The 25,711-nt window shown below is 37.1% G+C and overlaps 1 protein-coding gene across 4 annotated transcripts; it reads left to right on the top strand.

Moving 5' to 3' along the window:
• The first annotated feature begins 27 nt into the window (after window positions 1–27).
• Window positions 28–25,677, top strand: UBA3 (ubiquitin like modifier activating enzyme 3). Of its 4 annotated transcripts, XM_516573.5 has the most exons (18): window positions 34–123; window positions 304–345; window positions 2,533–2,653; window positions 4,940–5,020; window positions 8,838–8,920; window positions 12,445–12,525; window positions 16,287–16,330; window positions 16,900–16,964; window positions 17,266–17,421; window positions 18,224–18,326; window positions 18,478–18,591; window positions 23,096–23,149; window positions 23,591–23,627; window positions 23,713–23,794; window positions 24,124–24,224; window positions 24,344–24,407; window positions 24,502–24,556; window positions 24,882–25,677. In XM_516573.5, the coding sequence occupies exons 1-18, from the start codon at window positions 104–106 to the stop codon at window positions 24,968–24,970; spliced, it is 1,392 nt and encodes a 463-aa protein (XP_516573.2). In that variant the 5' UTR covers window positions 34–103; the 3' UTR covers window positions 24,971–25,677. The 4 variants fall into 4 exon arrangements, with proteins under 4 accessions (XP_001137269.2, XP_516573.2, XP_009444109.1 ...); XM_001137269.5 differs by lacking the exon at window positions 304–345 and having other exon boundaries at window positions 28–123; XM_009445834.3 differs by lacking the exon at window positions 4,940–5,020 and having other exon boundaries at window positions 55–123.
• Window positions 25,678–25,711: the final 34 nt, after the last annotated feature.

The following is a 25,711-nucleotide window of genomic DNA, read 5'->3' as shown; positions in this document are numbered from 1 at the left end:
CTCGCCCCTCCCCGCTTCGCCAGCCCCGCCCCTCCCCTCTTTGCCAGTCCCGCTCCTCCCCGCCCTGCCGCGCGTGGGCACCTGGGAAGAGGCGGAGAACAATATGGCGGATGGCGAGGAGCCGTAAGTACCGGGGTTCTGCAGACGCGCCGGGCTGGGCTGGGTTGTGAGAGAGCGCGGCGGTGGGCGGTTGCCGCCGCCACCCGGGGTCCCCACACCCCCCGCCCCGTCCCCTCGCCCCCCTCCCCTCGCGGCGCCCAGTGTGTAGCGCGATGCTGACCCTTCTTTTATTCTCTCTTTTAGGGAGAAGAAAAGAAGGAGAATAGAGGAGCTGCTGGCTGAGAAGTTAGTGCTGCCGGGAGGCCGGGGCCCTCTCCGGGGACCCCCGCCTCCCCCCACCCCAGGCCTAGGGGACCAGCCGCAGCGGGCCCGGGGGGCTGGGAGGGGGACACCCGGAGCGCAGGCCGCGCTGCCTCATCCCCTGATCCCCGCCCCGCAGCCCCGGGGGCCTGGCGGGCCGCTCCCGGTATCTGCCCGGTGCGGGCGTCGGGGCCAGGCTGCACTGCCCCAGCTCCTGCAGGGGCCCTCCGGGGTGCTTGACGTAAAGGTCTTGAGGAAGGACCCTTGTGCACTCCTCTTCCTCCATCCCAAATTGTCAGAGCAGTGACCCTGTGAAAAGGCAATCTACCTTAAACACACAGGAAAAGGACACAAGACCGTTTTGTGGCCTTTTGAAACACTGAGACAGTAGTACTAATTGCAAACTTTTAATGATAACTCTACATGTCAGGTATTGTACTAAGCACTCCAGTCATTTTGGCAGAATAATTGGCTCTTAAAAGATCTTGAAAGAGGTTGTTGACCTCAAACAGCCTATTTATCCCTTTTACTACACACCCTATTTCTTATCAGATGCTTAATTCTATGCTGGTGAGACAGATTTAATCGAAGTGTTTTCTAACCTGGCCAGCGCCACATAATTTACTCCCCTCCCTGCCTGGGCAGGGAAAAAATACTCTTGCATTGGTTATGGTGAGTTTGTAAATTTCCGTGCCAATTCCCAGTAGCAGTGCTTTGATCTTTATGTGTGTCCCTCAGTTGAATTTCAGCTGCAAGAGGACCGGGATGACAAACTTAATTTCACATTCTTTCCTGCCTTTTATTTCCCTCCCACTTTTACATGAAATCACAATTAAACATTCTTACCATATCCCACGTACTGTACTGAGTCTTCTATGTGATTATCTATATCCTCATGGCTGAAAGAAGTAGCTATGAACGGCCTACAGATGAGGTTTATGTCTATTAAGTAATCTGCTCAAGGTCACAGTGCTGTTAATTGCGGAACCCAACACAACTCTGACATCAAAACCTATGGTTTTTATTGCTAGGCAATACTTCTTGGTCCCTTTTGTAAAAATTGGATATTACTAATATATTTGACGGTAGAAACTGTGGGGTTATAGGAAATTAGAAAATTAATCACAACCAAACGTGAATCTTAACTAAGTATAAAATAGATGCATTTTGTAGAGGAGTCCCACCTTATTCTGTTGTATGTTCTAAAAGGTTTCTAGATGTCTATCTGTGGCGTAATTGTAACCTGAAACTTTGTGTTTAGTGGCAAGAAAAGCCGTCCCACAGCATTAAGAGATTCTTTAAAAAATTAAGACCTCTGCCAGGTTCGGTGGCTCATGCCTGTAATCCCAGCACTTGGGAGGCCGAGGTGGACGGATTACTTGAGCTCAGGAGTTTCAGACCAGCTTGTGCAACATGGCGAAACCCGTCTCTACTAAAAATACAAAAATTAGCTGGGTATGGTGGCATGTACCTGTAGGCACAGCTACTTGGGAGGCTGAGGCAGGAGAATCACTTGAGCCCAGGAGGGCAAGGCTGCAGTGAGCTGCAGTCACACCACTGCACTCCAGCCTGGGCAACACAGTGAGACTCTGTCACAAAAAAAAAAAAAAAAGAAAAAGAAAAAATAACCTTATTTCTGAGAAAAGCATGTGAAAATTCCTCTCATCAAAATGATTTTTAGATTACACCTTTGGAAAGGACACATAAATATTAAATTTGCATCAGACATATAAGCATCAGAATTCTGAAAGTGTGACTTTTTTTCTCTGTTGTATCTCATATTTCCTAATGCAAGTGTGATGAAACAACAGATTGAGGAAGCTTGCAGTGTTTTTTTTGTAAATACCAAATGTAGAGAAGTCAATTTCTCACATAATAGACCAATATCCTAAGTTGAACCTTGGATTGCTTTAGGAAACCAAAAACATGTAGACTGATTTATTTCATCCATTGGGTGAAATAAAAATAGAAACGTGCAGTTCTTAACTTTAAATGAATTGTATAATAGGCAAGAAAAAATTTCAAAGCATAAACATAATCACATTGAATATTTTCCTTTTTATTTGAGCAGGTCTGGTGTGGTTACCTTTTCATTTGGGGATACCATAATAGTTGTAGGTGTGGTTTTTTTCATACTGATCTTTGCAGCTGAATTTACTGTGTTCTGTGCAGAATGGCTGTTGATGGTGGGTGTGGGGACACTGGAGACTGGGAAGGTCGCTGGAACCATGTAAAGAAGTTCCTCGAGCGATCTGGACCCTTCACACACCCTGATTTCGAACCGAGCACTGAAGTGAGAAACATTTATTTTTAAATAACTGCTCTAATAGTTTTATGTTTCAAAACTAATAGAATGCTTCTTTTTTAATTTGCTCTTACAATGAAAATACTAATAAAATTGTTTTGTGAAACTAAATTTTTCTTAAAATATGAGATTGAATATTCACAACTGATTTTGTTTGAATGACTATTTGAGTCTTAACATTTCTCATGTAATATAAGTTGAAAATTTTTGTGAGAAAAATCTAACTTCATGACCTCATGTAAAAATTTAAAATGCTTTCTGAAACATACTCCCCTTTTGTAGTGCTACTGTGAGAAATTAATTTTGATAGGAATATAGGTGTGCTTATTTAAATTTTGAAATTTAGTTGGAATGAACATCTTAGCTTTGAGTATAATTAATTGCATGTTAAGAATTATGTAAGTACTAAATAATAGAGGCGTAGAATTTTGGACTGATAGTGTCTGACTTAAGGCAAGTGTTCAATTATATGTCACTTTTTTTTATTACAGGGTAGGGAAAAGTATAGCACATCTTTATGTGCTTTTGTATTTATAAAAAGATAGTATTTTGAAATAGAAATATTGTGTTACTCCCATAAATTAACGTGCAAACTCTTGGTTTGGCCCAGTGTCTCATGTGAATAACTTTCTCCTTTAATGCTGGGCAGAACTGAAAGCATTAAAAATAAAAAAAAAAGAAAAAAAGAATTGAAAGTATTAATTCTGTCTTTCTTTAGATAACACACCATATTTTCTTGTGCTTCTAAATTTTTTTTTTTGCCTGATAATTTAAGATTGTTACTTCTGTTAAATGATTGTATTTCTGCTGATAAGGAATTTTCTAAGAGTTTTATATGTTTTTGTGTTATCTCATGTTTTGTGAGTTTCGCTCACTTTATTCAAAAGGAGATGTTGGCCAGGTAAGGTGGCTCACGCCTGTAATCCCAGCACTTTGGGAGGTCAAGGCGGGAGGATCACTTGAGCCCAAGAGTTCCAGACCACCCTGGGCAACATAGACAGAACCCATCTCTAAGAAAAAAAAAAAAAAAAAAGAAAAGAAAAAAAAATTAGCTGGGCATGATGATACATGTCTTTGTTTTCAGCTACTCAGGAGGTTGAGGTGGGAGGATTGCTTGACTGCACCTGGAGGTGGAGGCTGCAGGGAGCTCTGATCATGCCACTGCACTCCAGCCTGGGTGACACAGTGAGACCCTGTCTCAAAAAGGAAAAAAAAAAAGCAGCTGTTACTCTTTCCCCTTCCACCTGCCGCAGGTGGAGTTTCGCTTTTGTTGCCCAGGCTGGAATGCAATGGTGTGATCTTGGCTCATGGTAACCTCTGCCTCCCAGGATCAAGTGATTCTCCTGCCTCAGCCTCCCAAGTAGCTGGGATGACAGGCGCCCACCACCACACCTGGCTAATTTTTTATATTTTTAGTAGAGACAGGGTTTCACCATGTTGGTCAGGCTGGTCTTTCCTGACCTCAGGTGATCCACCCACCTCGGCCTCCCAAAGTGCTGGGATTACAGGTGTGAGCCACAGTGCCCAGCCCTGTTACTCTTTTTACCTTATTGTTTTACTCCTTTAAACACTTTGGGCAGTGCTTGATCCTCTGTTTTTTAAATTTTTAAACTTTTATATTTTTAGGAAGTCAGTTAACTGAATTTGATGTTCTCTATCCCTTTGCAAAAATTAAAAAACAAATTAGAGATAGTTTTCCTTGTTAAAAGTACCCTTTAACTTTCATACAATAAAAGGCAATTTAAAAACATTAATGGCCGGACGCGGCAGCTCATGCCTGTAATCCAAGAAACTTTGGGAGGCTGAGGCGGGCGGATCACTTGAGGTCAGGAGTTCAAGGCCAGTCTGGCCCACATGGTGAAACCCCGTCTCTACTAAAAATAAAAAATTAGCCAGGTGTGGTAGTGCACACCTATAATCCCAGCTACTCGAGAAGCTGAGGCAGGAGAATCACCTGAATCTGGGAGGCGGAGGTTGCAGTGAGCCGAGATCCCATCACTCACTCCAGCCTGTGTGACAAGAGTGAGACTCCGTCTCAAAAAAAAAAAAAAAAAGAAAAATTAACATTGAAACTTCCTGAAATCATTAGAGTTTTAGAATTCCTGGTTCAATAGAATTCATAAATTTCAAATAATTGAGCAAATACAAAGTCTCCTCTTTATCCTAGTGTCATTTTTTCCTGGAAACATCAGAAACTATTTTAAAGTTTGTTGCTTTATTTATAGTCTTTGCGGTTATCACCCAGCTTTTAATATGCCTTTCCATTCTTTACAGTCTCTCCAGTTCTTGTTAGATACATGTAAAGTTCTAGTCATTGGAGCTGGCGGCTTAGGATGTGAGCTCCTGAAAAATCTGGTAATATATATACATATATATATAAATATTTTTTTCTTCTTTGTGATAAGTAAACCTTACTTATCTGTCATACTAGGGAATTTCTCGTGATTCTTAACCTTTTCTCTTGAGCCTTTGTTAGATAAGTTTAGCATGCCAAATTCCAAACAGTAATTAAAATGGTAGAACTTTGGAACTTTTTAAATTCTAAAGCTCTCAGCTATAAAGTTATTGATAAAATTTCATACTTCAGTTTTCTTCTCTGATCTTTAACAAACAACTTTTGGTGCTTCCTCTGGCAAAACGCTCCTAACTTCAATGAAGTAAATAACAAAACTGGTAATTCATATTTTAATGTATAGTTTCAAATAATTTATTATTTCTTTTGCTTCCCCAAATAACCCAGCTAGGTGGGTAAGGCATTACCCCATTTTATATAGAGGGAGACATTGAGGTTTAGAGATGTTGACTGAGTTGCTGAAGTTTTTGTGGATTATAGCGATGTGCCTGGAACTGAATCCAGGTCATCAGTTCTTAGTTAAGTGTTCTTTTTCAGTGAACCATTAGGTCATTTTATGACCTAATAAGACGATTGTGGACACCTAAGGTTTGGGAAAGCTAAACCTTTACTGAACTTATTTGCATATATTTAGAAATAAATTAAGTATATAATTTGATTTAATTAATTGGTTTCCTTGACTTTTTCTAATCACAAAGTCGCTTTCTATAAATTTTAATGAGTTTATGTAACACAAATGAGTAGAGGCAGAATTGGTTTAGAGTTGTATGCTAGGCTTCTCATTGCTGTGTAGAAAAGTGGAAATGCTGGAATAGACTCTTTAGAAAATAAAGCAGGTCACAGCCAGATGGAGGACCCAAATAATTGGCCAAGGGGGTTAAAGTTTAAATATAAACATAGCCACATTAATTTTGTTAAGAAACACTAATGTCGCTTGAGTGAAGTTGTAAAAACTTAAATATACTTCACTGTATTTAATGTCTTGCTGGGTTCTGTGGGGATTATATGTCATCATGGTCTCTGTCTTCAATCAATCTGAAGTTTCATTGGGGAGATAAATCTCACATGAAATAAATAGTAGTATGCATGATACACTCTGTGGTGGGATACCAAAATGACAGTACCGTATCAAACATAAATACTCCAGCAGTGTGAGAACCAAAGACTTATAGAAGGAAAGGGTTTATGGAGGATGGGCATTGGTTTTTGTTAGGTATTATAAATGTACAAGTTTCCTAAAGCTTATTAAATTTTGAAGCCATTATTTGCAAATGTGACATTTACTAATTTTAAGTGTAAAATAATTGAAGATTAGATCTGAAGATTAGTCACCAAGCAACTTTAAGGAGTGGCCCCTTCTTTATTGCATTATAGTAATCTTTTACGCAAAAGAAGAAAACTAAGGGTTTTCAATTTTACTCCTTGTTTTGCTTATTTAATTCATTGTAAGCCCCCTAAAGGCTCATTCTAACAAAAAAGAATATGATACTAGACTGGGCATGGTGGCTCACACCTGTAATCCCAGCACTTTGGGAGGCCGAGGCAGGCGGATCACAAGGTCAGGAGATCGAGACCATCCTGACTAACACAGTGAAACCCCGTCTTTACTAAAAAATACAGAAAACAAAAAATTAGCCGGGCGTAGTGGCAGGTGCCTGTAGTCCCAGCTACTCGGGAGGCTGAGGCGAGAGAATGGCGTGAACCCAGGAGGCAGAGCTTGCAGTGAGCCGAGATCACGCCACTGCACTCCAGCCTGGGCAACAGAGCGAGTATTATATTATATAATATTAGTAAAAAGATACTAATATTACTGATTGAGCAAATATTTATTGAGCCACCATCCCATATGCCAAGCACCATTTTAGATGCTGAAGATACAGCATTGAACAAATACAGAGAGATGTTTGCGTTGGTGGGACTCACATTTTAGTTGAATGAAAAAGTAAGTATATAGTATGTCAGATGGTGTGAGGGGAAAAGGTTTACAAAAAGGTGCTATTGAGTACCAAGGTGAGCAAATGAGCCATACAGTTATCTGTAGGAAGAATATTCTAGTTAGAGAGAATAACAGGTACAAAGCTGTGAAGTGGAGCACTCCTGTTTGTTCAAGGACTGCAAGGAGGCTATCATCGCTAGAGCAGAAGTGGGTTGGGGGAGCAGTTTTGGAGACCATATCAGACAGATAATGGGAGATGGAGGGGCTTGGAGTGGATATCACAAAAGACTTTGGAGGTTACTGTAAGTGCTCTCGCTTTTACTCTGAGTCATGAAGTCATTGGAGAGATTTATGCAATGAGAGACTTGATTGGCTTTTCACCTGGGTTACTGAGGCTGGTGCATTGAGAATAGACTAAGGGAAGAGCAGAGAGGGGGAAGAAACAGAGAGACTAATTAGATTATTATAGTCCTCTAGACAAGAGACAACGTGACTTGAAACAGGATGGTAGCATTGGATGTGGTGACAGGTGGTCAGATTATGGATATATTTTGAAGATGGAATCAACAGGATTAGCTGATGGATTGGTGGTGTGCTGTGAGAGAAAGGAATCGAGGATGATACAACAAGGTTTTTGCTCTAGGGGCGGGCACCTGGAAAGATGGAGTTACTGCAATGAGGAAATTACTGCAATGGGGAAGATCTGGAAAAGAACAGATTTGGTTGTTGTGGTGAGCAAGGGTGATCAAGTTTGGTTTTGGAAACTGTTAAGTCTGAGATGTCTGCTAGATGGTCTATATCTTACAAGATGGTCTGAGATCACCAGAACAAAGCACAAGGCTACTCCGAATTCTGGCCAGTAAAGTAGGAAGAAAACTGAATGAACTGGGAACCAATTTTTAAAAAGTGTTCAAATTCTCGTGAGTGTGGTGACCAACTGAAGAACATGTTTTAGGGTGGAGGAAGTGACCCACCCAGCCTAATACCTCAGAAAGGTAAGGTCAGATAGACTGAGAATTGGTCACTGGAGTTAGCAACACGGAGGTTATTGGTGAACTTGACAAGTACAGTTTCTGTGGAGTTTGAGAACAGTCAGGACTTTGAAAGCACAAATATGGATAAGTCTTGAAGATCTCTTGGTATATAGGGGGACAGAAAAATGAGGAAATTATTGTCAAGTTATTTGATCATTGAAGTAAACTGACCAAGACCAGAAAAGTTAGTTATTGAGACTTATTTTTTTCAGTTTTTTGCATCTGCTGGTAAATTTGAATGTGGTTGTACTGTTTAGAATGCATGGCATTATTATGGAAACCTAACAGGTTTTTTGTTTTTTGCCTTTCCCTGCTTTTTAAATTGCATGCTCTTGACTCAATATCTTTTAAGATACTCCTTTTACATGTACAGCCTACCTATGTGTGTGTTTTTATAATATATGTCTTATAATAGTTACCATTTCTGAATCGTGGCATGCTTAATATTAAGTAAACTAAAATAAAGCTTGTAGAATTGCTTTTAACAATATTTTGAAAAAATAATAGCAAGCATAGTAAAATTAAAGTATCCATCAATAGCAGCAAAGCAACAAATTTTACAAATGTGTTTATGGAATTATATATATATGTAAAATAGTTTCAATCCATAGAAATTTTGAGTTGTTCTCTTTTGGTTATAGATTATTTGAAACTGAGTGATTGTACACTTTTGACCTGTTCAAGAACTCTGAATTTTATATACCTTGCAAGACTCTTTCAGCCATCGAATACAAATTACACAGAATTTATTACTGAGAATTTGTAGACTTAAGACTACATTGAAAACAAATATTACGTTTTTAAATGTGAGGAAACTTCTGCTTAATTGGATTGTTTTTATTCCCACAGGCCTTGTCTGGTTTTAGACAGATTCATGTTATAGATATGGACACTATAGATGTTTCCAATCTAAATAGGCAGTTTTTATTTAGGTAAGTTTTAATATCTTAGCGGTTTTCTTTTTTTAAGCTCTGATAATCATTTGAACTTGTACATTGCAGTTTAATAATTTTTAAAAATGACTTGAGAGGATAATACTAATTTTATTTTAAAAAACAAAAACTACCATTCCCATTGTAGGTAAAGTTTTGTAAGAAAATTTCGGGCATCTTGGTGATAGTAGTTATGTAAACAAATACATGTTTTTGTTTTTTCGAAGAAGTCTCCTTCCAAAGGTTTATGTGATTTTTGGGAATATCCTCAGGTTAACTGTGCTCTGAAGAAAGGAAAGAACGGTAGCTCTTCCTCCAGTTGATGTCAGAAGAGAATACTCGCTGGAGTATTAGGCCCTAGTGAGAGATTGGCAGGGATTTGTGAGCCAAGGTTTGAATGGTGACTGGAGCAATAAAGTTGGGAAAGAGTTTGAGCTTTTCCTACAAGGGGAAAGAAAATGGAAAGTCGAGGAGAGAAAAACCAGAACCAACTGGAATGGAACAAAGAGGGATGGTTACCTTAGGCATATATGGAATATAGAGAACATCAAGGAGTGATTTGTTAAAGATGAGTTTAAGAAGAGAAGTAGAGGCCAGGCATGGTGGCTTATGCCTGTAATCCCAACACTGGGAGGCTGAGGTGAGAAGATTGCTTGAGCCCAGGAGATCCAGACCAGCCTGGGCAACAAAGGGAGATTTCGTCTCTACAAAAAAATTAAAAAATTAGCCGGGTGTGCACCTATGGTCCCTGCTGCATGGGAAGCTGAGGTAGGAGGATCGTTTGAGCCCAGGATCTCGAGGCTGCAGTGAACTGTGTTCATGCCACTGTACTCCAGCCTGGGCAACAGAGCGAGACCCTGTCTCAAAAACAAAAACAAAAACAAAACAACCCAAAAAACAAAAACTGAAGTAGACCATGTATCCAGACATGAAGAAATGTTCATTCATGAATTTAGTATGTAATATTGAGGGGTTTGAGTAGTTTAGGTAAAAGTGTGTATTTGTTAGTCAAAGATACACAGAGATAAGGACTTTTTTTTTCTCTCTCTAGTTAGGAAGTTTGCATCTGTTACTGACAGTGCTCAAATTGTTCTGGGTATATAGGATAAAGTTGAGCTAGCAAAAAAGGTAACATTAAATTTTTGGATAGGCATAAAACCTCTACATTATCTTTGTGGAAGATCTTAATGGGACTGAAGTATGGATTAAAATAAGTTAATGAAGTGTTGTAATTGCAATGTGACCCTTAATGTTTAACTTTTAAGCTTTATTTTTTGTTTATTTTTTAACCTTTGAAATTTCCCTTCTCTATAGCAAAGTTTGTGGACTCTGTCCAGCTTGTCGAATTTTGAGTTGTGAATTCTCTGAAAAAGATACCACTGAATTGATTTGTTATTGATACAGGCCATACCCTTTAATTTGTGGCTAAAATGGTTGAAGATGATAATAATGATATGTAGCAAGTACTTCTAAACTATCCATATTATTCCATTTAATCTCAGCAACCTCAGGGTAGATTCTTGTGTTCAAGGTTAAATAATTTGGGCAGAGTGTCCTGCAAGGATGATGTGTGTGAAAGGACATTTTATTGAGGTGGAGCAATCTGATTGTTTCATCCTGGAATGGTAAATTAACAAACAGTTCCCAGAAACCATCTAGGAGTTCTTTTGTTTGGGCTGTGCCATAAAAGCACATAGAATATATTACTTAAAATAATCTTAGAAGTCTACTTTATCCCTTTTACAAACCTAAAGAGCTTTCTGTGTGTGGAGCCATTGAATGCAATACTGAAATTAAGTTCTTTGATTTATAACAGGGCCTTTTTTATGTAAGTTAGTACAAAGTGAAGATAAAACATTTACCAAAAGTTTTGAATCAAAAAAGAACAGTGCTTTATTGGAGAGAAAAAAAATTGGCCTGGCATGGTGGCTCATGCCTGTAATCACAGCACATTGGGAGGCTAAGGTGGGCGGATCACTTGAGGTCAGAAGTTCGAGACCAGCCTGGCCAACATGGTGAAACCCTGTGTCTACTAAAAATACAAAAATTAGCCAGGCGTAGTGACTCATGCCCGTAGTCCCAGCACTCTGGAGGCTGAGACAGGAGAATTGTTTGAATCTGGGAGGCAGAGGTTACAGTGAGCCGAGATTGTGCCACTGCACTCCAGCGTGGGTGACAGAGCGAGACTCTGTCTCAAACAAAAAAAAAAAAAGAAAAAAAAAAGAAAAATTGACATGCTAAAGTGTTTTTCTTTGAAATTTCAGATTTTTTTCTAATAAGCACACGATTTATTATTTTCATTTATTTTAAAAGTATTTACTGTGTGCTAGGTAGGAAGGAATATGAAAAGAGTAAGAACATGGTCACTTTCATCCAAATAATAGTCTAGTGGGTATGATAGACGTGTATGTAGCAAATATGTTATGAAAAAAGTAATAATGTTCTTATTATATGCATGGAATGATTTCTCTGAGGAGAATATGGAAATATTAGGAAAGAAAATACCATTTGTATAGAACTTAGAGGAGGAAATTCATATCCTTTCCTATCTATATGTGTGGTTATTGTTTTAAGAGTGACCTTTTGAGGCTTTATATATTCAGCTTCTGTGATGTAATAGTAACATTTGCAATTTTAGCTGACACTTTTGGTATTATTCTTTCTTTAAAAACTTGGTGCCGGGCATGGTGGCTCATGCCTGTAATCCCAGCATTTTGGGAGGCTGAGGCGGGCAGATCACCTGAGGTCAGGAGTTCGAGACCAGCCTGACCAACATGGCAAAACTAAAAATACAAAAACTAGCTGGTTGTGGTGGCAGGCACCTATAATCTCACCTACCTAGAGACTGAGGCATGAGAATTGCTTGAACCTGGGAGGCGGAGGTTGCAGTGAGCCGAGATCGCACCACTGCACTGCAGCCTGGGTGACAGAGTGAGTGAGACTCCGTCTCAAAAAGAAAAAAGAAAAAAACATGGTTACAGCCTCTTTTTTTTTTTTCCATTTTATATACGGTCCAGTGAAATTTTTTTTTTCTTTTTCATGCAGCTTCTTAGGGGACACAAAATTTGCTGCTTAATCAGCACACACAGGAAGAAGGGGTTAAATGAAGGTTCTTGCATCCCAAGGATGAATCTTATTGTGTATATTTCAGCCAAGACCTGTGGAGTAACACCATAAGGTTCTGAGCTCTAAGAGTGGGATAATTTTTTACAGTGGAAAGTGGCCAGGAATCATAGCATTATTATGCTTTATCTGGGAGGAAGAACACTGTTCAGATTTTCTCTTAATTAAAGCAATACTTAATTAGACTTATGTTAATTTGGACCATTAGCAAGGGTTGACATTTAAGGTTAAATGACCGTTTACCAAAATTTATTACTGAAATCAAAATACTTAGGCAAAAATATTCCTTCTAAATTTCCTATAAGTAAACTTACTGTGAATTTACTTTTATGTTTGAAAATAAGTTATGTAGATCATATAGATTTATAATATGAATTATAATTTAAATATTTTTCCTGTAGGCCTAAAGATATTGGAAGACCTAAGGCTGAAGTTGCTGCAGAATTTCTAAATGACAGAGTTCCTAATTGCAATGTAGTTCCGTATCCTTTTGACAAAAAGAAAATTACTTAATTTTTAAAAGCTTTTTTCCTTTATTATAAGAGATATTTAACAGAGAGTACAGATAAGCAAGAGGGAAAAAAAATCAGCAGTAGTAACTTTATTACTGAGATAACTGCTGGTAACATTTTGCTATCTATTCTTCCAGTCTTTTCTGTATGGTTATATAAATATTTTTTGGGCCCTGATTTTTAACTTAAGTTTATAAAGCCTGTTTCATCATCTACTTTATTTTGCATTATTGCCCTTAATTTCAGTATCAATTACATATCTCCTTTACTAGAGTGTAAATTCCTAGGCTGGATCCAATTAATCTTTGTTTCTTTATAGTAGCAGACAGAGTAGACAGTCAATATAGTATTAGCCAAATGGAAGGTACATCACAGTAAATTTATTTTTACAAGAAATATGTTTTTAAAAAGGAGTATTTACACTGTAGCTTGAATTTAGATCTGGAGAACTTTTGGCATTTTATAGAAAGTCAGAAGATGTGATTTCTATGTAGAAAGTCCCACAGAATACAAAATCAACATACCGGTGAACTTGTGAAAGTTAATGTAAAATACAATGCCATTTACAACTGCTTACAAAGAAAAATAAATACTTAGATGTAAACTACAAGATAAGTAAGAGATTTATATAGTGAAAAACTACAAAATGCTGATGAAAGAAATCAAAGAAAATCTAAATAAATGGAGAGATAGTCCATCTTCAAAGATTGGAAGATTAAATATAGTAAAGATGTCATTTCTCCCTAAATTTGTATACATATATACCATAGTTTCTATTAAAATCCCAGCAAAATTGTCAATATAGACGATCTTCTAAAATTTATATAGAAAAGCAAAGGAATACCTACTACAATTCTGAAAAAGAAAGTGGGAGGAATCACTATCCAAATTCTAGACTTATATAGCTATAGTAATCCAGACTCAGTGGTGTTACCAGAGGGATACATAGATGACTAGAACAGAATAGGGAAGCCAGAAATAGCCCCATATAAGTATGGCCAATTTGTTTTTGATAAAGGTGCAAAACAGTTCCAATGGAAGAAGCATAGTCTTCAACAAATCGTACTGGAGCAATTTCATATCCATAGTTAAAAGATGAATTTTGACCTAAACATACAAAATTAACTCAAAATGGATTATAGGTGTAAATATAAAATATAAAATGAGCCAGGCGTGGTGGCTCATGCCTGTAATCCCAGCACTTTGGGAGGCCGAGGTGGGTGGATCACTTGAGGTCAGGAGTTCGAGACCAGCCTGGCCAACATGGTGAAACCCCGTCTCTACTAAGAATACAAAAATTAGCCGGGCACAGTGGCTCCCAGCTACTCAGGAGGCTGAGGTGGGAGAATCGCTTGAACCTAGGAGGCTGAGGTTGCAGTGAGCTGAAATTGCGCTACTGCACCCCAGCCTGGGCGACAGAGCAAGGCTCCATCTCAAAAAAACAAAAAAAACCCACAAAAAACCATAAAACGATAGAACTTTAGGGTTTGGTGGAGAGTGCTTAGGCCACGTCAAAAGCAAGACCTGTAAAAGGTGGGGTATGGTGGTGCAGATCACTGAGGAAGCAGTGAGCTTTTATCATACCACTACAGAGTCCTGGCTGCTTGGGAGGCTAAGGTGGGAGGATTGCTTGAGACTAGGAGTTTGAAGCTATAGTAGGCTGTGGTCATACTGTGAATAGCCACTGCATTCCAGCCTGGGCAATGTAGTGAGACATCATCTCTAAAAAATTAAAATAATTTTTTGTAAAAGCATGAGCCATAAAAGGAAAAAATTGATACACTGAACTTCATCAAAATTAAAAACTTGCTGTGTGAAAGACCCTCTTAAAGGGATGAAGAAAAGCCACAGACTGGAGAAAACACTTGTAAAGCATCTGATGGAGGACTCATATCTAGAATATATAATGAACTCTAAAAACTCAACAGTAAAACAAAAAAAATTCAATTAGAAAATAGACAAAAGATAGGAAGAGATATTGTACTAAAAAGGATGACGAAAAGCACATGAAAAGATGTTTCACATCAAACTAAGACCACCATGAGCGATACTGTTACACAACTATTAGACTAAAAAAAAAAAGCCAGTCTCAAAAGGTCATATACTGCATGATTCTGTTTATATAATACTCTTGAAATTACAGAATTATAGAGATGGCTGGGTGTGGTGGTTCAGGCCTATAATTCCAGCACTTTGGGAGGCTGAGGCGGGAAGATCACTTGAGCCTGGTTGTTTGAGACCAGCCTAGGCAACAAATGAGACCCTATTTCTGTAAAAACTAGAAAAATTACCCGGGCATGGTGGCACATGCCTGTAGTCCCAGCTACGTGGGAGGCTGAGGCAGGAAGATCAGTTAAGCCCAGGATGTGGAGGCTGCAGAGAGATCTTTATTGTGGTAGAATAGTTATGTGTGTTGCCTGGGGTGGTGGTTACACAAATCTATGTGTGTTTAAATGACAGAATTATAAACACACATTGTACCAATGTTCTGTTCATGGTTTTGGTACTGTACTATAGTAAGATGTAACTGGGAAAGGTGCATGGTACCTACCTATACTATCTGTGCAACTTACTGCAAATCTATATTATTTCAAAATAAAGAGCTTAAAAATGCAAATACAGGCCCCTGTAGGGAAAAAGGAAGAGTTGGTGGGGGTGGGTTGGTTAGTGGGGGGCACTCAGTTTGTCTATCCCCATTATGTGGGTCTGGGAAACTGGGTATTTTCTAGAAATCCAGATTAGATTTCTTAGTCTGGCTCTTGGTTCCCTGATTGCCATTCCTCCACGTTTGCTTTGTTTCTTTTTTGACCTCTTTCTAGCTGTAGCTTCGGTCTCCTGCTTGCCTAGCATTCAAAGGGAATAGAAGTCTGAATGACTGAGGGCTAGAATTGAAATTATTGTTCATAGCTTTATTTGTAGGCAAGAATTAAAAATCTAGAGGAAGCATGTATTGTCCCTTTTTTCTCTGTATTGCTTTTAAAAAATTTATAGTGGACTATTTATCTTAACTTTAGAGAAGTTGCATAATTTATAAATTATTAAACAATTGCTCCATTCATTAGAAAAATTAAAACAAGTTTTTGCACCCATGTGCTATTAAAACATTAAGTGCTATATTGACTCACCCACAATCAGTTTTGAATGGGGTTTCCTTTTTAGCCTCCAGGGATGGGAAGACTGGTAATAGGATTTGGTAGGGTAACTTGAAAACTGAGTTTTCTCCTCCCCACAAAAAATAAAAACAGTAAAATCTTTACCAACTGAAAAAGCTGTTGAAATTTTCTGTATGTTAAAAAAATGAGCTTTGCAGTAACTCTTAAAATCACCTAGCAAAATAGGAACTATAATGTGCATCTTTCCTTCACTAAAACATTTATTGCATCTCTTCTTGATGCTGATGATTGAGGACACACATTCTGCTTTCCTGGGGCTTATGGTTTTATATAAAAACCAAAGCAAAGTAGAAAGTATACCTCCTACCAAGGGCATAAATATAATGATATAGGGGTTCAGGAATGAGAAAAAGTAAGTAGTTAGGGGAGGAATGGCAGAAAAGTTTTGTCAGAAAGGAGAGTTGTGTTCATTTAGTCAGATTCCTTGAATTCCACTGATGTGAACATTGATTACTTATTTCTTGTTGTAAATATATGCAGAGTGTGTTCCTTATGGCATTGTCAAATTCATTTTAGAAATTAAAACTTAGCTGCTTAAGTTCCTTTACTTGTATTCAGACATTTCAACAAGATTCAAGATTTTAACGACACTTTCTATCGACGTAAGTTTTTTACTTGAAATTAATGCTCACTAGATTCTTAGAATTTTTTAGTTGGTAGCTATTCAAATATTGCTAGCTATTTCAAGGCTATTTCTTCACTTGCTTTCCTCTCTCACTGTTGGCTTTTCAGTAATGTTGCTGATAGACTGAAAAGAGAATGCTAGTTTTAGCTGACATGACCAGCTACAATTTTCTATGCTTACCTGAATGAGAGTTCACTCAAGGAATAGGAGCTCTGAGAACGTATGTGGGATTACAGTAAAAAGTGCTTGTGGTTTTTTTGTTGGTTTCTTAGAAAGTGCAAATTGTTTTCTGCAAGTGCTTTTTTTTTTAATTAGTAAACTTTATTTTTTAGGGCAGTTTTATGTTCACAACAAAATTGAACAGAAAATTTTTGAAAACTTGGGTTCTCATAGAGCTTCCTGTTCCCACAAACACACAACCTTCCTAATCAACATCTTGCACCAGAGTGGTACATTTGTTGCAATTGATGAATCTACATTGAAAGATCATCATGCAACTACATATTTAAAAACTAAAGTTTCTTTTTTTTTTTTTTTTTTTTGTAGAATTTCATATTATTGTATGTGGACTGGACTCTATCATCGCCAGAAGATGGATAAATGGCATGCTGGTAAAGACTTTAGTATTGTTATAGTTCTCTGAAGTTCTTGCTGCTGTGCTTCACATCCCCAAAATTAGAATTGATATATTTTTGAAAAATCAGAGTTTAATTTTTAATTAAGTATATTTACTTCATTGTTTATTGCCAGTCATTGGTTTTCAGGTGAAGACACAAATTGTTATTATAATCCCTTGATTTGATACATTGGTATTCAATAGCACAACCGACTCATAGGATTACTTGAAAGCATACTTCTTCTTTTGAATTCTTATCCCCTTCTCCTTTAAAGCCCTTCAAATTGTTTTCCTAGATATCTCTTCTGAATTATGAAGATGGTGTCTTAGATCCAAGCTCCATTGTCCCTTTGATAGATGGGGGGACAGAAGGTTTTAAAGGAAATGCCCGGGTGATTCTGCCTGGAATGACTGCTTGTATCGAATGCACGCTGGAACTTTATCCACCACAGGTAATCAAAAAAGCACCTGCATTTCTTTTATAGTATCTTGGCATGGAATTAGGGATTAATTATTAAGTCTAGTTAATATTTAGAATTTTTAATTAGAAGTAGCCGTATTTTAAAAATTACACTAAGAAGAAAGATAAAATATGAAATTCTGCTCTACTTGAGGAAAGATATGAACCGAGTACATTGTTTTGATACTATTCTGCTTTCATAATTTATTTGTATTTTTTATTTGGGGAGTAGGTATCAAGTAGAACTACAAAGCTGTATATTGATGTCAAGCTGTAATCTATGTGGTTTTCACCTGTATTTATTTCAGGGAAATAAAGATACCAGGGATAAGAATGATCTTTCCAAGGATGGGGCTTTTTGATTTACATATCCACTTTAAAGAACACTTGAAATTTTGAATAATAAATGTAAACAATTTTATGAGTATTCACTTGGGATTCACTTAACTCTGAACTTGCTTTTGTTTTGGTTTGCTTTATACTTAAATATTAGGTAAACATAACAAGGTGTTCATATTTGAGAAAATCTGTTCAGTATTTTTCTTCTCATAGTCTAACAAAGCTTAAATTTTATACCTTGTAAATGTAGGGCAAACCTGTCTTTACTGGCAGGTCAGCCTAAGTGAAGTGACTCAGATAATCTGTATTATAGTTTGAGAGGCATTTTTAATGGTATACAGTATTTTGAGTTGAAACAAATTGTATGAAATTGTTAAGAACTAGATCATAACTGGAAGTTGCATTTTAAAATAATTCATTTAAAATTCACTGAAAAGGACAAACTGTGGTTTTAGGTTAATTTTCCCATGTGCACCATTGCATCTATGCCCAGGCTACCAGAACACTGTATTGAGTATGTAAGGATGTTGCAGTGGCCTAAGGAGCAGCCTTTCGGAGGTAATAAACCTAATTTAATAATCTAGAATTACATAAAATACATATTTTTTCAATATTATTCCTTTGGATAATTTCATTAAAAACATATTGTTTTGTGATTACGTATTCTTGTCTTCTCTCTCTCTCTCTCCCTCTTTTTTTTTTTAAACAGAAGGGGTTCCATTAGATGGAGATGATCCTGAACATATACAATGGATTTTCCAAAAATCCCTAGAGAGAGCATCACAATATAATATTAGGGGTGTTACGTATAGGCTCACTCAAGGTAAATCAGCAAATTGTCATGAATTATGATGTTGGGATGACTTAGGGCTGGGATGCTTTCAGGAGAATAATTGATAAGTGAGTTTAGACAGTACCATCCACTTGAAGTTCAGTAAAGGTACCATGTAATTCATACTACTTATTAGCTAGGGGGAATTTAATAAAATTATTGAATCTTACTTACTTAGGCTATAAGTCATCCAAGTCAAACTGTCCATTTTTATCTTCCACTGAATTCATCATCTCCTAGAGACAGTCTATTTCACATTTGGACAGGACTGTTAGACAAATATTCTATATATTGAACAGAAATTGTCTTCAGGCCAGCTGCGGTGGCTTATACCTGCAATCCTAGCACTTCGGGAGGCCGAGGCAGGCGGATCACCTGAGGTCAGGAGTTCGAGAGCAGTCTGACCAACATGGCAACACCCTGTCTCTACTAAAAATACAAAATTAGCTGGGTGTGGTGGCACATGCCTGTAATCCCAGCTACTCAGGAAGCTGAGGCAGGAGAATCACTTGAACCCAGGAGGCTGAGGTTGCAGTGAGCCTGAGATTGCACCACTGCTTTCCAGCCTGGGCAACAAGAGCAAAACTTCGTCTCAAAATAGAAATCGTCTTTGGTTTGGTCTGACTGTTGTCCCAGTACTGTATACAGTCTAATTCCCTTTTAAGTAATGGCTTTTAACATATTGAGGACAGTGATCACATCCTTTGCAAATTTTTATCAGTGCCATAAACCTCCCTAGTTAGTTCCTTTAACCCTGTATTAGTTCATTTTGCTTTGCTATAAAGGAATATCTGAAACTGGGTAATTTATTCAGGAAAGAGGTTTATTTGGTTCATGGTTCTGCAGGCTGTGTGAGCATGGCAAAAGCATCTGCTTGGCTTCTGGTAAGACCTCAGGAAGCTTTTACTCGTGAAAGCTAAGGGGGATGGCAAGGCATGTCATATGACAAGAGAGGGAGCAAGAGAGAGAGGAGGGAATACCAGGCTTCTTTTAACAACCAGCTCTTGCGTGAACTTAATATCGCAGGGAGGGCACCAAGCCATGCATGTGGGATCTGCCCTAACGGTCCAAACACCTCCCACTAGGCCTCACCTCCAACACTGGGGATCACATTTCAGTATGAGATTTGGAGGGGACAGATATCCAAACTATATCCAACCCTTTGATATGTTGTACAGCTTCAGGTTCTCATGTTGTTTTTCTGTAACCATATTCCAGCTATCCATATTGGTTAACTGGAATATAGTTAGAGAAAACAACTTTTCCTAATTGTTCAGGCCAACATGCAGCATTATGGGACTGGTCTTACTTTAGATAATAGACTTCTGATAACTGATGCAGTCTTAAAGGAGAGCAGGTATTTATGTTGTTGTTTTTTTGTTTACATTGATGCTATACTTTCGATTCTTTGATGTTACTAGCCACTGAAAGCTGGATGTTTTGTCCACATATGCAATTGCTAAGCCACATCTGCCTATTATAAACTTGGCAGTTTGGGGAGTGTCTTTTTTTTTATTTTTTTTCTTAATATCCAAGTATAGGTCCTTACAAATGTATTCTTAAAATTCAACCGTTTTTCTCTCTTTATATGTATTCTGCCAACTTACCTGGTGTTTCTAGCTTCATTTCACCTGTTTTGATAATTATATCCTTTATTTCTTTTTCAAATAATTGATGAAAATTTTTAATAAGACCGAACTCTCTGAGAACAGACATCTGAATCATACTTCTGGCCAGGCCCTTTTAGGTTTATCTCATTCTGTTCATCAGACCTTCTTGGTACTTTGTATTTCTTTATCTTGTTCACAAGGATGTCATGAAAAACCTTTCCAGATCCTTTACTGAAGCCTAGGTATGCTATCTTTTGCATTTTCCTGAGTTGCTAAGTTAGTCATAGTAGCCAAATGAGGCTACTCCAACATGATTTGTCTAGTAACCAGTCATGCTCAATCGTAGTGATCAATGTTTCCAATCTAGTTACAGTTTCCTTTTTTAGAATTTTGCCCAAGATCATTACCAAGTTCACCAGAATGAGCTTTGTCTTCTTTTCGAAAATCTGCCATTTCTCTCCTGTGATTATTTCCTTACATTTACTGATCTAGTAATGTCATTTTAAAATTCCATTTATACTTACTTCTTATTGCCCTCTGCATTCTCCCTACACTGACCTGCTTTGTGTTCCTTGAACACACCAAGTTCTTCTGTACCTTAGAGCTTTAATACTTCCGAGTTCCTACGCCGGGGATGGTGTTTCCTTGGATCCCCTCAGGCTGGCTCCTCATCTCTTAGGTGTCTGCTTAACCAGTTTTCCTAATCATTCAACCTAAAATGACTTCTGAGCCATTCACCATTCTATTTTTTTTGGTAATTGCTCAGAACTGATTAATGGTAGCCTCATTCTCCTATGCAAAGAATATTTCACACTTAAACTATCTTACATCCTTGCCCCAGGACCAGGACCATTGCCATTGCTGTTTACAAACAGCTTTTTCTTCAGGTAATTGCATGGCTGGATCTCTCTCATGGCTTAGGTTTCAGCTCAAGTTATCACCTCTCCAAGGAGGCCTTCCCTGACCATTCTCTCTAATGGACTGCATCCATCATTCTCAGTCTAACACATACCTCGTTTTCTTCATAGAACTCTTCAATATCTGAGGTGTTCCAAGTATTTACTTTTGTGTTATCTCCCCTATCAAAATGAAATCACTATACGAGCAGATACTTTTTTTCATTGTTACCATGCACAACACCTAGAACAGTGTCTGGAGCATGTGTTACACATATTTGCTAATTGTTAGAATTAACAAATGAATTCAGTGTGTTCTAACCAGAAACTGTAAACTCCCCATTTTAATATGTAGTCTCATCCATCCTTCTTTACCTTTTACCAGGGCTTGGTGTGTACTTTCTAGGCTGGTGAATGAGGGCCTCAACAAGGAGTACAGAAGGAGAATTGGAAGTGAAGTTGCACAAGCCAGTGGTTCTATCTATTCTATGATTTTTCCCCTTGTTCTCAGTATAACAGAAAGTTGCCTTTCTGCCCACTCTAGCTTTTTTTGGTCGAAGGGCAGGGGTATGGGTGGCAGGGGTTGGAGAAAGAGGGGAGTCCTCCTCATTTTGGCAATGTTCTTACTGGGCAGTGTCTCTTACACTCTTGACTGTTTGTGTCTACCACTTCCTCCTTTCAGTACATCCTGCTACATGTGGTTCAGTGGAGAGCTTCCAGTTTAACCATCATGCAGTTTATCTCTTTTTAAATTTCCTCTTCTCCAAAACTATAGAGAATCATATGGTCACAGTCAACTTTTTAAAAAAGCTTTCCAGCCTTCGTAACTGTCTTTCTTTCATGTCTTCTTAGCTACTTGCCGTTTTTCCTTAAGTTTTTGAAACCTGACTATACTTGGAGTCTTGGGAACACATCTTACAGTGTTTCCTCACACTGTGAGATAAAATGGCTACTTTTTCTTGAAGTTTTTGTCTTCTAAAATGAACAATTCAAATATAGTTATAAAATGGAGTATTTATTTTGTACTTTTAAAAAATGGTTTAAGGTGAGGCTTTGTTTATTCCTAATAGTGAATAATACTGATGTGAAAAATGTGAGTCCCAGCACTTTGGGAGGCCAGGGCTGGCGGATCACGAGGTCAGGAGATCGAGACCATCGTGGCTAACACGGTGAAACCCCATCTCTACTAAAAATACAAAAAATTAGCCAGGCGTGGTGGCGGGCCCCTGTAGTCCCAGCTACTTGGGAGGCTGAGGCAGGAGAATGGCGTGAACCCGGAAGGCGGAGCTTGCAGTGAGCCGAGATCAGATAGCGACACTGCACTCCAGCCTGGGCGACAGAGCGAGACTCTGTCTCAAAAAAAAAAAAAAAAAAGAAAAATGTAGGGTTGAAGTAGAGAACTGTATTTAATATTTTGTGTAGCCTCGGTTGTAGAGTAAAAGATAATAAAGGGCAGCTTTTCTTTTTTTTGAATGTTTGTGAATCAAGTGACTGAAGCTGTTACAGGAGTAATTAGATAACACTTACTCTTCATGGTGTATCAGTTAATATCTGTGTTCATATGCCAACCCCACCTCTTGCTAAGTATATAGCTGTGGATAAATTACTAAATTTCTCTCAGTCTCACTTTTCTTATGTTTAAAATCAGAGTAATTAACATGAAGATGTTATGAAAATTAAATAATATTTAGTCTTTACATTGTGCCTGGAACATAATACTCTAAATTGTTAACTATTATGATGTTATTGTTTCACCTTTCTATAGCACTTACTTGAGAGAGTTTTCTTTGCTACTGTAGCTTAAGATTCTGAATTTACTACAAAATGATGGGGATGTGAAAGATTGTTTCATGGTTAAATTTATTTTCTGGCTTGAAAGTCTGAAAAATCAAGTTTTAGAAAATGGTATTTAATAATCATGCCTTCTAATTTAAGAGAATTCTTTTATTTTAAAGAAATGACCATATTTTAATTGATATGTTTTTTCAGGGGTAGTAAAAAGAATCATTCCTGCAGTAGCTTCCACAAATGCAGTCATTGCAGGTGAGGAAGAAAAGGCCATCACTTAGTTTATTTTGCTTCCTTTAGTTTTTGACGTTGCTGCAGCTTTTTTGTGTTGTAGGAATTTGATATCTTCTTGGATGGGTTGTGTAACTAAGCTGTCGAAAAAGAACCAGTTATTAGACTTTGCATATTTTTTGTCTTACATTATGTCTTAAGTTATCTGCAGTAAAGAGACGTTTTAGTTCCATATGAAGCAGACCATTTATTAATCTGATAAACAAGAAAAACATGTAGTGTTACTCTATTACATGAATCACACAAAACAAATGTAAAATTTGTTACTGTCTCAGTTTTTAAAAATTGGAATATGTAGTTTTTAATGAAGAGCCAATGTAAATTTATCTGTTCTGATTTATAACTGACTTTTAACATGCCTAATTTCCATTGAGTTAAAGCACCTGTATTTTCTCCCCCCTTCAGCTGTGTGTGCCACTGAGGTTTTTAAAATAGCCACAAGGTAATAGGTTTCATTTTTAATATGCATGTAAATTTATGTTTTGACTTGGTTCAATTATATAAAGATGAACATTTTTTCATTACAGTGCATACATTCCCTTGAATAATTACTTGGTGTTTAATGATGTAGATGGGCTGTATACATACACATTTGAAGCAGAAAGAAAGGTTAGTAGTATTAAGAACACATTTTTGATCATGCATATTTTGATTTTTAAATATTATTGGTTAGAAATTTGAACAAAGTCACCCATACATTTTCTAACTTCCAGAACTCTACTTATTATATATCTTTTGCTTTATAGCCTGAAATAACTCTAAAGCAAAGTAATTTAAAAGAAATGGTCTATTATGAAAAGCAGGCTTTAAAGCATAAAAATTTTTTTTATAGGAAATATGCATGATTATAAAACAACCTGATTTTTATTTTATTGTTCATAAAAGAGACTAATATTGGTGCATGTGCTGCTGTAATTTGTTGTGTATTATGTGTGTAGGAAAACTGCCCAGCTTGTAGCCAGCTTCCTCAAAATATTCAGTTTTCTCCATCAGCTAAACTACAGGAGGTTTTGGATTATCTAACCAATAGTGCTTCTCTGTAAGTATTGTAGATTTTTGTTATGTTGTAAAAATCATTTTTGTGATTTTTGAAACCTTAAAAAAATTATCTTTTGATAAAAATTATGTTTGATACTTCTCTCTCATCATAATCTTTAGGCAAATGAAATCTCCAGCCATCACAGCCACCCTAGAGGGAAAAAATAGAACACTTTACTTACAGGTTATCAATGTGTATTTTAAATTTTTTTCAGAAAATTATATCAAGTTTTATTTTACTTTAATGTGTCTTACATTAAAGTAATTTTGTTTTCTAGTCGGTAACCTCTATTGAAGAACGAACAAGGCCAAATCTCTCCAAAACATTGAAAGGTATTTTAAATAAGGGTATTTACTAATCATTTTCTTTCTTTTCTCTCTTTTTGGTGAAAGTAATCAGTGCTTGTTCTAGATTTCCTCTTAATGCCTTGTATATGGTCAGGTAATAATTACTTACAACTTTAGACATATTAATAGAATTAATTGCTCTTTTAGTAGAATATTTTAAAATCTCTAAGAAATCAAATATTACTTTGATTAAAGAGGATTGGATTTTGATGTTTTTCTAGACCATAATACTCTATAGTTTGTTTACATGTGTATTATCCTTTCTGTTGAGGTTTTTTTGCTTGTATTAATTATATTTTTTCTGTTTTAGAATTGGGGCTTGTTGATGGACAAGAACTGGCGGTTGCTGATGTCACCACCCCACAGACTGTACTATTCAAACTTCATTTTACTTCTTAAGGAAAATCTCCACATAATAGAAAACTCATGGAAATAATATACTTTGTGGATGCTAAGAAGTTGAATCGATGTCATTTTTAGCAATAGTGTTGCCACGATTTGTCTTTTTTTTATATAATGAACCACTCTTTTTTAACTTTGTAACCTTCCCTTGAAGACAGAATTTTGGTGTTGGTGCTTGTAAGCATTTTCATTAATAATATGAGAAATGATTCCTGGAGAGAGAGATTATGAGCAAATGTATTGCTTCTTTTAGAGGAGGAGGCATACAACCTCTTTTGTGTGAATTTTGTTATTATGGTCAAAGAATGCATTCCTAGTTTTCATTTGAGTACCCAAATACACAAAAGGTGTCCCTTTAAGGAAAATAAAGAATTAAGTTTTAAATAACATTACATTTTACAATCTGACATCTGGAGTATATTGAACATAGGCTATTTCTTGATATAATACTCATTTAATTGTGGCCATCCAAATGAATATTATTGCAGAATTTATCTTGTTCATAATGATTTGTAAATGGTGTTATAGCTGAATACCTGTGCATGAAAATGGGCAATATTTTCATCTGTTTACTTGTAGTGCCATAGAGGCCAATATGCACAATATTAACTAATGCCAAGACATGGCTGTTTAAAAAATTTAATGTTCAAACAGTTATCACTGATGCTTTTGCACTATTTATTAATAAAATCATATATTATGTACTTCTTTCACTGAAGTTTTTAAAAGTACATTAAG

The sequence above is a fragment of the Pan troglodytes genome, chromosome 2, assembly GCF_028858775.2.
Source record: "Pan troglodytes isolate AG18354 chromosome 2, NHGRI_mPanTro3-v2.0_pri, whole genome shotgun sequence".
NCBI lineage: Eukaryota > Metazoa > Chordata > Mammalia > Primates > Hominidae > Pan > Pan troglodytes.
The sequence above is the reverse complement of the archived record's forward strand: the minus strand, read 5'-3'. Positions and strand labels throughout refer to the sequence as shown.